This window comes from Ranitomeya imitator, chromosome 1, assembly GCF_032444005.1.
Source record: "Ranitomeya imitator isolate aRanImi1 chromosome 1, aRanImi1.pri, whole genome shotgun sequence".
Lineage (NCBI taxonomy): Eukaryota > Metazoa > Chordata > Amphibia > Anura > Dendrobatidae > Ranitomeya > Ranitomeya imitator.
Genome location: NC_091282.1, coordinates 1,180,005,445 through 1,180,018,837, shown reverse-complemented (window position 1 = coordinate 1,180,018,837; position 13,393 = coordinate 1,180,005,445). Strand labels below are relative to the sequence as shown.

At 44.7% G+C, this 13,393-nt stretch overlaps 1 protein-coding gene across 2 annotated transcripts in view; it reads right to left on the bottom strand.

Annotated features, from left to right (window-relative positions):
• DOK7 (docking protein 7) overlaps positions 1 to 13,393 on the bottom strand; it is a 171,234-nt gene that overhangs the window by 80,621 nt on the left and 77,220 nt on the right. For both annotated transcript variants that reach the window (XM_069744754.1, XM_069744755.1), the window contains exon 5: positions 6,634 to 6,753. In XM_069744754.1, coding sequence (XP_069600855.1) covers positions 6,634 to 6,753 — 120 coding nt within the window. The remainder of the gene's footprint in view (positions 1 to 6,633; positions 6,754 to 13,393) is intronic.

The following is a 13,393-nucleotide window of genomic DNA, read 5'->3' as shown; positions in this document are numbered from 1 at the left end:
AAGACAAATCAATGCCCATCCTAGCACAAAAGGCTCGCCAAAACCTTGAAACAAACTGGGAACCTCTGTCAGAAACGATGTTCTCTGGAATGCCATGTAAACGAACCACATGCTGGAAGAACAATGGCACCAAATCAGAGGAGGAAGGTAATTTAGACAAGGGTACCAAATGGATCATCTTAGAGAAGCGATCACAAACTACCCAAATGACCGACATTTTTTGAGAGACGGGGAGATCCGAAATAAAATCCATAGAGATATGTGTCCAAGGCCTCTTCGGGATCGGCAAGGGCAAAAGCAACCCACTGGCACGAGAACAGCAGGGCTTAGCCCGAGCACAAATCCCACAGGACTGCACAAAAGAACGCACATCCCGCGACAGAGACGGCCACCAAAATGATCTAGCCACCAAATCTCTGGTACCAAAGATTCCAGGATGACCAGCCAACACCGAACAATGAACCTCAGAGATAACTTTATTTGTCCACCTATCAGGGACAAACAGTTTCTCTGCTGGGCAACGATTAGGTTTATTAGCCTGAAATTTTTGCAGCACCTGCCGCAAATCAGGGGAGATGGCAGACACAATTACTCCCTCTTTGAGAATACCCGCCGGCTCAGGCAAACCCGGAGAGTCGGGCACAAAACTCCTAGACAGGGCATCCGCCTTCACATTTTTAGAGCCCGGAAGGTACGAAACCACAAAGTCAAAACGGGAGAAAAACAGCGACCAACGAGCCTGTCTAGGATTCAACCGTTTGGCAGACTCGAGATAAGTCAAGTTCTTGTGATCAGTCAAGACTACCACGCGATGCTTAGCTCCTTCAAGCCAATGACGCCACTCCTCGAATGCCCACTTCATGGCCAGCAACTCTCGATTGCCAACATCATAATTTCGCTCAGCAGGCGAAAACTTCCTGAAAAAGAAGGCGCATGGCTTCATCACCGAGCAATCAGCACCTCTTTGCGACAAAACAGCCCCCGCTCCAATTTCAGAAGCATCAACCTCAACCTGGAACGGAAGCGAAACATCTGGTTGACACAACACAGGGGCAGAAGAAAAACGACGCTTTAACTCTTGAAAAGCTTCCACAGCAGCAGAAGACCAATTGACCACATCAGCACCTTTCTTGGTCAAATCGGTCAATGGCTTAGCAATACTAGAAAAATTACAGATGAAGCAACAATAAAAATTAGCAAAGCCAAGGAACTTTTGCAGACTCTTCAGAGATGTCGGCTGAGTCCAATCATAAATGGCCTGGACCTTAACAGGGTCCATCTCGATGGTAGAAGGGGAAAAAATGAACCCCAAAAATGAAACCTTCTGAACACCAAAGAGACATTTTGATCACTTCACAAACAAAGAATTAGCACGCAGGACCTGGAACACCATTCTGACCTGCTTCACATGAGACTCCCAATCATCCGAGAAGACCAAAATATCATCCAAGTATACAATCAGGAATTTATCCAGGTACTCTCGGAAGATGTCATGCATAAAGGACTGAAATACTGATGGAGCATTGGCGAATCCGAATGGCATAACTAGGTACTCAAAATGGCCCTCGGGCGTATTAAATGCAGTTTTCCATTCATCGCCCCATTTAATACGCACAAGATTATATGCACCACGAAGATCTATCTTGGTGAACCAACTAGCCCCCTTAATCCGAGCAAACAAATCAGATAGCAGCGGCAAGGGGTACTGAAATTTGACCGTGATTTTATTTAGAAGGCGGTAATCAATACAAGGTCTCAGCGAACCATCCTTCTTGGCCACAAAAAAGAACCCTGCTCCCAATGGCGATGACGACGGGCGAATATGACCCTTCTACAAGGATTCTTTTACGTAACTCCGCATAGCGGCGTGCTCAGGTACAGATAAATTAAACAGTCGACCCTTAGGAAACTTACTGCCAGGAATCAACTCGATAGCACAATCACAATCCCTATGCGGAGGTAGGGCATTGGAATTGGGCTCATCGAATACATCCCGGTAATCAGACAAGAACTCTGGGACCTCAGAAGGGGTGGATGATGAGATAGACAAAAATGGAACATCACCATGTACCCCCTGACAACCCCAGCTGGACACAGACATTGATTTCCAATCTAATACTGGGTTATGGACTTGTAGCCATGGCAACCCCAACACGACCACATCATGCAGATTTTGCAACACCAGAAAGCGAATATCCTCCTGGTGCGCAGGAGCCATGCACATGGTCAGCTGAGTCCAATACTGAGGCTTATTCTTGGCCAAAGGCGTAGCATCAATTCCTCTCAATGGAATAAGACACTGCAAGGGCTCCAAGACAAACCCACAGCGCCTAGCAAACTCCAAGTCCATCAAATTCAGGGCAGCGCCTGAATCCACAAATGCCCTGACAGAATAGGAAGACAAAGAGCAGATCAAAGTAACGGACAAAAGAAATTTCGACTGTACCGTACCAATGGTGGCAGACTTAGCGAACCGCTTAGTGCGCTTAGGACAATCGGAGATGGCATGAGTGGAATCACCACAGTAGAAACACAGCCCATTCTGACGTCTGTGTTCTTGCCTTTCAGCTCTGGTCAAAGTCCTATCGCACTGCATAGGCTCAGGTTTATGCTCAGATAATACCGCCAAATGGTGCACAGATTTACGCTCACGCAAGCGTCGACCGATCTGAATGGCCAAAGACATAGACTCATTCAGACCAGCAGGCATAGGAAATCCCACCATGACATCCTTAAGGGCTTCAGAGAGACCCTTTCTGAAGATTGCTGCCAAAGCACATTCATTCCATTGAGTGAGCACAGACCACTTTCTAAACTTCTGACAATAAATCTCTATCTCATCCTGACCCTGACACAGAGCCAGCAAATTTTTCTCTGCCTGATCCACTGAATTAGGTTCATCGTACAGTAATCCGAGCGCCAGAAAAAACGCATCAATATTACATAATGCAGGATCTCCTGGCGCAAGGGAAAATGCCCAGTCTTGAGGGTCGCCACGTAATAAAGAAATAATGATCTTAACTTGTTGAACTGGGTCACCAGAGGAGCGAGGTTTCAACGCCAGAAACAGTTTGCAATTATTTTTGAAACTCAGAAATTTAGCTCTATCTCCAGAAAACAAATCAGGAATAGGAATTCTTGGTTCTAACATAGAATTCTGAGCCACAAAGTCTTGAATATTTTGTACTCTTGCAGTGAGAAGATCCACACATGAAGACAGACCTTTAATGTCCATCACCACACCTGTGTCCTGAACCACCCAAATGTCTAGGGGAAAAAAAAGGCAAAACACAGTGCAAAGAAAAAAAAATGGTCTCAGAACTTCTTTGTTCCCCCTATTGAGAAGCATAGTACTTTGGGCCTCCAGTACTGTTATGAATAGGTAATTCGGAACCACAATGGACCTTGAAGTTCAGAGCACAACAAGTGACCTGACAAAAACCACAAAACATAGGACGAGCTCTGAGACGTGGGAACTCTGCTGACCGCAATCCCTAAACCTATCAAACCACACTAGAGGTAGCCGTGAATTGCGCCTAACGCTCCCTATGCAACTCGGCACAGCCTGAGAAACTAGCTAGACCTGAAGATAGAAAAATAAGCCTACCTTGCCTCAGAGAAATTCCCCAAAGGAAAAGACAGCCCCCCACATATAATGACTGTGAGTAAGATGAAAACACAAACACAGAGATGAAATAGATTTAGCAAAGTGAGGCCCGACTTACTGAATAGACCGAGGATAGGAAAGATAGCTTTGCGGTCAACACAAAAACCTACAAACAACCACGCAGAGGGGCAAAAAGACCCTCCGCACCGACTAACGGTACGGAGGTGCTCCCTCTGCGTCTCAGAGCTTCCAGCAAGCAAGCAAAACCAAAAACGCAAGCTGGACAGAAAATTAAGCAACAAAAGTAACACAAGCAGAACTTAGCTTATGCTGAGCAGACAGGCCACAGGAACGATCCAGGAGGAAGCAAGATCAATACTAGAACATTGACTGGAGGCCAGGATCAAAGCACTAGGTGGAGTTAAATAGAGCAGCACCTAACGACTTAACCTCATCACCTGAGGAAGGAAACTCAGAAGCCGCAGTACCACAGGAGGGAGCTTGATCACAGAACTCACAACAGGGAGTGCAGTATGCTATACAGAGCATTAGGGACAGCATTATATGATATAGAGGTCAATGGGGAGTGTTTTATACTATATGGAGGCCTATGGGGAGTATATTATACTATGTAGAGGCCTATGGAGAGTGAATTACACTATATGGAGGCCTAAGGTGAATGAATTATACTATATGGAGGTCTATGGAGAGTGAATTATGCAATATGGAGTCCTATGGGGAGTGTTTTATGCTATATGTAGGCCTATGGGGAGTGCATTATATTATATGAAGGACTATGGGGAGTGCATTATATTATATGGAGGCCTATGAGGAGTGCAGTATACTATATGGAGAACTATGAGGAGTGTATTATACTGCAAGGAGGCCTAAGGGGAGGGCATTATACTATATAGAGTTCTATGGGAAATGCATTATACTATATAGAGGCCTATTGGAATGCCTTATAATGCATAGAGGCCTTTGGAGAGTGTATTATTCTATATGGAAGCAATGAGGATTGCATTATACTATACAGAGGCCTATGGTGAGTGCATTATACTATACAGAGGCCTATGGGGAGTGCATTATACTATATGAAGGACTATGAGGAGTGCATTATATTATATAGAGGCCTATGAGGAGTGCAGTTTACTATAGGAGGACTATGGGGTTCATTATACTATATAGAGGCTATTTAGTGGGCCATCATACAGTGTGGGAGCTAATGTGGAGTCTTTGTAAAGTGCAGTGGCCATCATTCAGTATTAGAGCCATCAAACAGTTTGGGGGCTGCTAAGTGGTAAGTATACTGTGTGGGGGTATGAAACAATGCTGGGATTATTATACTGTGTATAGGAGAGCATCATTCTGTGTAGAGGGTAGCTGTAAAGGGGAAGACTATGGACATTATTATAAGTGAGCACTTACTGTTATAGGTGAATTCAGGTACTTCTGCCTGTCAAAGTGACACATAGACGGCATTATTACTTTTAAGGGGGCAAAATGTGGGCACTTTTTTAGGTCACTTGCACAGGGTATTAATATATTCTAGAGTTTTGTTTTACCATATAGAGGGCACACAGTACACCGCAGCAGGTTCACTAATAGGGACAAATACGACAGCAGTGGTTCAGTATTGGGGCATCAGTAGGATGAGGAGTTTGTGCAGGTTGGGGATAGATGGGGCCGTTTTGGAAATGTAAGAAGTCAAATGTGACTTTGGTACAATCTCTGTAGCAGAATCCTGGCTGGAAGAAGTTGTCATGTCAGTCTGGGTCAGAAGGAAAAGAAATAACATCAGCCGTAAGTTACTATACATAACTGTACTGTAATCTCCTACATATTCTGCAGCAATGGTACAGTATCTACCACTATATGATCACCACATGGCAGTAATATCAGTGTTTGTCTTAGTATAGAATTTTTTTTAGTAACAGCCCTGTCATCTGCTGAGCTTCTCCTAAATCAACTAAATAATCATTAGGGTGCGCCACCTTAGATGTAATTAGATGGCCACTAATGACCCTGTGAACCAAAACCCTACAAAAGCCTCTGGTCAGCATGTGTGTCACAAGGAGGTTTAACTCAAACATCTCCAACTGTCATGGCGGCGTAGGGTCTGTGAATTACACAGGTCCAGACACGCCTTCGTGTGACTCCATAGATAGCTATGGTCACCACAAAGTAACTTTGGCGTTGACTTCTAGAGCTGCAACTCCTAGGCAGGTTAGAAGGAGTTAAATATTTGCCTTTGGTCACATACTGTAAGAGAACAAGTCATATCTGTTCTTCCCATATTTAAGCTCCCTCCACTGTTCAGGTAATGGCAGAGTTGGACACATCCTGGTAATTAGGTGTTATGTCTAAAGCTATTTCCCTCAGAGAGTGTGGTGTGATTGTTCTTCTGTTTCTGCCCTGTCTGACTTGTTTTGTATTCCCCATACACCGCACAGACTAGTGCTGCTTAGGAGCATAGGAAAAAATGAGTCCCAGGCATCTCCACCTTCAGGGGTCATCCTGGGACAGGGATAGCCAGGGAATCCTAGCCTGAGGGTCAGTGTAGGTGCAAATCTATTATCCTACAGTCACACCGTGACAACGTGACTGCATGCCTGCTGCTCCTGGGGACAGAGAATCCTGACAGTGCGCACTGTGGACTCTGTGAGAATTCACAAGTCTGCAGTCACATAGAGTGACTGCAGACTTGTACCTCAAGACTGGACAACCCCTTTAAGGGCTATGAACACTTTTTAGTGCATATTATTTTAATTTAGAGCACATATTTTTGGCTATAAAGCATCTATTTGCAGAAGGGTTTTAATTCAAATTGTTGCTTCATTTGACCTCTGTAGCTTCCACTTGGTCCACGAAAAATCACAGACATGTGAATGACCCCATGGACTATCACAGGTATGAGAGCTGTCTGTGAAAACGCGAATGGCACTCGTATGAGAACATCTGATGCAAGAATGAGGCCTTGCAAAGTGCATAAATTAGTCCAATATTGTCACATTGCTAATATTAACCTGGCAGCACCGGGCGGAGACCAAATGGACCTTTTGTTGGAGAGATGCCACGGACGATACAGTCGAATAGGAAACTGATCTGGTCTCCTTCTGTGCAGGAGAGGAAAAATACACCGGCCCCTGCGAAGAAAATCCCATAAAAAAATAATTAATGATTTATTTATCTGGAAATTATTTTATCAGAATGTTCACTGTTAACATTTGTCATTTTTGAAGAACTGTCAGCTGTGGTTGACCCTAAACCTTTGCCCCTCTTTACTCCTTATATAGACACGTTACCTCTGCTTCGATGACTGTAATACTTGAATTCCCTATTATACAACAATTCTGTGATATCTTTCTTCTGAACGCTGCAATGTATTGTTCTTCCGTTATCGCTCCTGGAAACTTATGAATAATTAGGAACTTGGTGGTACAAGTATGGGGGCATGTCCCTACACAGTGTGCCACTGTCCAACCAGGAACCTGATGGTATCAAAGCATGAAAGGACATCCCCCTTTTGACAAAGAAAATTATAAATCGATTTATTCATAAAATTCTAAGAATGAAGAATGAATCGAACTAAAAAAGGCTATATAGAATTACTAATAGGGATTGCGTGAATGACATACAGGTGAAGTCCATTTTTTTTTGCTTTGTTGCAGAAAATATATTGTAATATTTTATTGTGAATAAAGAAGTAAGTACAGTATTTATGAAGGCTGGTTTAACATCAGACGTCATGATGACCTGGAAGGAGCGTGACAAATACAGACTCTAAATGTCTCTGTGTTACATATTGTGACCACGATTATGCAATTAAGCGACTTGTAACGTCAGTGGTGAGTGCCGTATTATCTTAAAGGGAATCTGTCAAAGATATTTTCTACCTCATCTGAGATCAGCCTGATGTAGGCAAAGAGAAACTGTATCACTAGATTTAGCATGAAGCAGAGATGAGAAAGCTAACCCCGCCCACACCAGGCTCTGTATATACAATGTCCATAGATAGTAAGCTGCCTATCACAGGAGGGGGCGTGTCGGTCCACGGCTCATACAACCAGCTAGTCACAGCAATGATAAGCTACTGTTGCTAAAATATTCATTGTAGGCAAAAAAAAACTCAGAGTTTGATAAGAGAGGAATTTCTGAAATCCGTGTTTTAACCCCTACCTCATGCTGTCTTCAGATTACAAAGCAAAACTCTGCTGACAGATTCCCTTTAAAAGGTTGTCTATGCAACCCCTTTTTAATTAAAAAGGCTGTTTTATAAAATAAAAACACTATACTACCCTCATGTATCGGTACTGTTCCAGTGATGTAATTGCTGCCTCTCTCGGGGCTTGCGTGACATTGTTACGTCACGTGAGCCCTGCAGCCTGTCAAAACCTGCTAATGTTGGCTGCACTCTCACTTCATCTGTTTGTCTGAGATTTGCGCCTAATAGCGGCCGCTGATTGGCTACAGGGCTCACGTGGCATAATGTCACGCGAACCCAGGGAGATCTGGCGCCAATATAGAACGGAGCCAGTACACTGGGTGAGTTTATGATGTTTTAATTCTATAAGAGGAAATACTTTATTTAAAAAGAAGTTTTCCAAGTAGTTGATAAACTTTTTAATATTTCTAAACCGGAATTTATACAGTGCTCGTGTTGTGACTGAGCACAACTGTATCTGACAATACAACTTTTGAACGAATGCTTTGATTATTAAAAGAGCGTATGATGGCAGCACAAGAATTATCTATGGATATATTGTGATCCATATCTAACTGACCTAAGAGAAGGAATAAATGTCAGGAATTGACTTCGCTTATAAGGGTATGCTCATACAAGCCTATAGCGTGACCGAGTGCTATGTGATGTTTTATCGGATAGCACTTGGGCTAATGTTATTCTATGGGGCAGTGTAGATTTGCAATTTTTTTCTCATGCCGATGGCTCCGATGTTTGAATCGCACTCATTCAAACAAGTCTATGGGTGTATGTGAAACATCGGACTGCACTCGGATGTTATTATTATTATTATCATTATACATTTTTACAGCGCCATTTATTCCATGGCGCTTTACATATGAAAAGGGGCAAATACAGACAAGTACAATAAACATGAGCAAAAACAAGGCACACACAAGTACAGAGTACAGAAGGAGAGAGGACCCTGCCCGCTAGGGCTCACAGTCTACAGGGGATGTGTGAGGATACAGTAGGAGAGGGTAGAGCTGGTTGTGCGGCGGTTCAGCAAACTGAGCATCACTGCAGGCTGTAGGCTTGTCGGAAGAGGTGAGTCTTCAGGTTCTTTTTGAAGCTTTCCGTGGTAGGCGAGAGTCTGATGTGTTGGGGCAGAGAGTTCCAGAGTATGGGGGAAGCACGGGAGAAATCTTGTATGCCGTTGTGCGGTTGTAGGAAGAAGAGATGAGACGGGAGTAGAGAAGGAGATATTGAGAGAATCGAAGGTTGCGTGTAAGTAAGTACCGGGAGACGAGGTCACAGATGAATGGAGGAGACAGGTTGTGGATGGCTTTGTATGTCATAGTAAGGGTTTTGAACTGGAACCTCTGGACAATAGGAAGCCAGTAAAGGGCTTGGCATAGGGGAGAGGCTGGGGAATAGCGGGGAGACAGGTGGATTAGTCGAGCAGCAGAGTGTAGGATGGATTGAGGTGGTGCCAGAGTGCTAGAGGGAAGGCCAGAGAGTAGGAGGTTGCAGTATTTGAGGCGGGAGATGATAAGAGCGTGCACTAGTGTTTTTGTGTTTTCGTGGTCAAGGAATGCGCAGATGAGAAGTAAGTTTGTTTTGCGGCAGTGAGTGTGGACTTGAAGTTGGCGAGGGACTGCTTGTATGCGATGAAGTGCTCTGCAGAGCGGGATCTTTTCCATCTCCGCTCAACGACCCTTGAAGCCTGTCTCAGTTCTTTGGTCAGGCTGGTCAGACAGTGCTGCCTGCTGATTGTACGAGATTTGCTATGTGTGGCACCCCAGGAGTTCAGGTACTACAGTGGTGCTGCCTTCCTCTCGTGGAGTGTAGTGCCATGCCTGGAGTCAAGTGGGATCCCTTTGGCAGGTAAGCTGTACACACAACACATTACAACTCCAGGCCAGAAGGGGGAGCTCAAAACCCGGTTTTAGGGGAGCTTCCCTCAATTTCATCCTGGTCTGGAGGAGGAGTTAGTCAGTCAGTGAGAGACAAGAGACAGGGAAGGAGCAGAAGAGTGATTAGGCGCTAAGGGAGGCCTCCTGAGAGCCAGAGCGCACAGAAACTGGGCACCGGGAGCCTGAGATTGTGGATAACTGCAAGGTCCACAGTAGAACCGGAGGGCATAGGACTATACGTAAATTGCCCATACTATACCTGAGGTACAGCAGCAGTTAGAGCCTGGAGTCACCCTGTCAGAGACCCCAAGAGAACAGCTCAAGTTTCCTACCATGCAGGTACTGTCCCAGGACAGGAGAGAGAAAGGGGTACCTTGCCAGCAAGTTGCAGGGAGCAACGGACCCAAAAACCAGCGCATAGTGGAAGGCTTCCAACCTGACCTGCCAAGGGGACTTCTACTTGTTTTCAGGCTGCCTGGACTCTTTCTGCACCTGTTGTCGGTACCCTGGACTGAGGCTAACTACTACTTCAGTAAACCAGGTAAAGACTGCAACTCTGTGTTCTCCGTTATTTACCGGCAACCCACCATCCTTGCCATACACCTTGGGAGCCCTGGGGACCCCGCTTCACCTGTGGGAAGTGCCACCATCTTGCTGCAACAACATCACTCCAGAAGAACCCATTAAGCAGTGTTGGTCCCCTCTGACCGAGAACCACAGGTGGCGTCACAAATAGACTTTATTCCAAAATTCCCCTTAAAGGCCTATCCCCTTTAAATTGAGTGCCCAGGGCCACGGACCAGGTCGCAGCCACCGTGACATCCCCTTTAAGTGTGGCCGGACCCGGTACTGAGTACCCCAGGCCCTGGCGGGCGACTCACCATGCGTGAGGGGTGCAGCCGAATCAAGCATTGCTGTTATTGTGGTGTTATAAAATGTGGCAGCAGCATCTGTGTCATGAAGGGAAGCTATGTCTGTAAGAGGGAGAAGGGACTCAGAGAGTGATTGTAAATTGAGGTGTTTGAGATTTCTGCGAGGGTGGGTGAGTTTGTGAAGTGGAGGTTGCGCACTCGGAGAGGAGAGGGAAGAGAATGTCAGTAGGTTGTGGTCAGACAGGGGGAGGGGTGAGTTAGTGAGATCAGTAAGGGAACAGAGGCGAGTGCAGTCTGATTACTGCTGACACAGGCAATGGAAAAGATGGAGAAATGAAGTTCTCCCTCTCCTCCACACCTGTGATGTGATTCTCGCATGAGAGAATCTGATCACACTGTCATGATACTTGGACAGAGTTTGATCCGAGTTACATTTTCATAATCGGCTCAATTCTCTCATATGAGAGAATATACTGCCGTGTGACCCCGGCCTAAGAAGAAATCTCATCCTATCACTCATGACTTGGTTGATTATTTATTTTACACTTTTTTGTTACTTATTTTACAAAAGTTCATTATGATGGAATTGGTGTGTTTTTTTAAGCCATGGGGCAGCACGGTGTATCAGTGGTTAGTGGCAGCCTTGCAGCGCTGGAGTCCTGGGTTCAAATCCCACCAAGGAGTTTGTATATTTTCTCCGTGTTTACGTGGGTTTCCTCTGGGTACTCCGGTTTCCTCCCACATTCCAAAGACATACTGACAGGGAATTTAGATTGTGAGCCCCATCGGGGACAGCAATGATAATGTCTGTAAAGTGCTGCAGAATATGTTGGTGCTATATAAAAAAAGAGATTATTATTATTATTGCTAGAAATAGGCCCAATGCTATCGCATCGGGAGTGCGGTGAAATTAACATCTGTAGACGTCACCGCTATTCCCCACGCAGGCGCAGTAACAGCCGTATCGTTACCGCGCATGAGCGGGTAGAGCGTCCAGTTGTGGCTGTTACTGCGCATGCACGGGAATAGCGGTGATGTGAATGTCACTTTGGCAGGCGCAAGTGACATACACATCACCGCTATTCCCGCGCATGCGTAGTAACGACATGGCTGTTACTGCACCTGCATGGGAATAGCGGAGACGTTTATGTCACTTGCGCAGGCGCAAGTGATGCTGCCGCAGTGCCTTATCGGATTTGGAGAGAGCAGCCGGAAGTCCCAACTGGCGATTATTATATAGGATTTTTACAAAAAAATGCTATGATTTCACAAGCACTCTGTATGTCGCCATATTCACTCTGCATGGCACTGTAGTATGGAATTATTCCATAATGTGACACCAGATGGGTCACGTCACAGAATCTGGCATAAAAAAAATATAATTCATCTTCATATGTATTCTGAGTAAGAACGCTGGGCACCGATCGCAAACGGGGGGATGATAAGGCACAAATAAATTAATAATTCATAGTCGAACAGATATCATGATGGATTTCAGAGACTTGTACTGGAGGGGCACATTCAGAAACCCTTCATTTCAGCACCAAGATATCTTGTCCCAACCATGGTCTGACGTCCTTACTCATAAGAATGAAGGAGGCTGAGTTATGGGCTGTCAATCTCTGACAGCGGCATCTAACACGTGCCGATAGAGGTGCACGTCGTCTTGTGCTCCCATCGACACTCCCGCGGGGTATCGATGGGTTGTTATTAGTGATGAGCTAGTATACTCGTTGCTTGGGCTTTCCCGAGCATGCTCGGGTGGTCTCTGAGTATTTATGACTGCTCGGAGATTTAGTTTTCATCGCCGCAGATGAATTATTTATAGCTACTAGCCAGGCTGAGTACATGTGTGGGGTTGCCTGGTTGCTAGGGAATCCCCACACGTAATCAAGCTGTCTAGTAGCCACAAATCATCTAGCTACGGCAAGGAAAACTAAATCTCTGAGCAGTCATAAATACTCGGAGACCACCCGAGTGTGCTCTGGAAAACCCGAGCAACGAGTACACTCGCTCATCACTAGTTGTCATGCCATCCGAGGGTCTGCTGAGAACCCCTGTCATTACAATCCTCCTGTGAAAGCCAGCCTGTGGCCGACGTTCATAGGAGATTGTGATTTTTTTCTATACATAGTAGGGCTGAAGCCCTGCAATGTATAACACAAGAATCGGTTTTATTTCCCCTAAATGGACAATTAAAACCAGTAATATGTGAAAAAAAAAGGTTTTAAAAGGGAAAAAAATTTAAAAAACACAAAATAAATAAAACATTTGTAAAAGCCTGTCAAAATATGAATATGAATATAAATTAATTCGATTGGTAGCCGGAGTAACGAGAAAAAAATCAAAATGTCAAAATTATGGTTTTTATGGCAGCCACTACATTGCAATCAAATGTAATAAGAGCTGATCAAAACATTGTATCTACCCCCAAATGATATCAGTCAAAGCCTAAAAAATTAAGCCCTCACAGTGCCCTTAGAGTACAACTCTTCCCACAAAAAGAACACGTTCTAATATGGCTATATGGATGGAAAAAATAAAAAGTTATGGCTCTTGTAAGAAGGGAAGGGAAAAAGCAAAAGCAAAAGCAGAAAATGGAAAATAGCCATAGCATAAAGGGATTAAAAAGTAGTGTCCTCTAGCGAAAGATTAATTTTCTATAGCTGTAGAACCATACCCACCAGTTGTTCTATAGGAAGAATTTGCCAAACAGCTTCCTATATCTCAGCGACATGGAGGAAAGGGTATTTTAATTATGTACGGTTGCATCAGTCTTTCCTGAAAGTGTAAATCCAGACATATTAGTGACGGT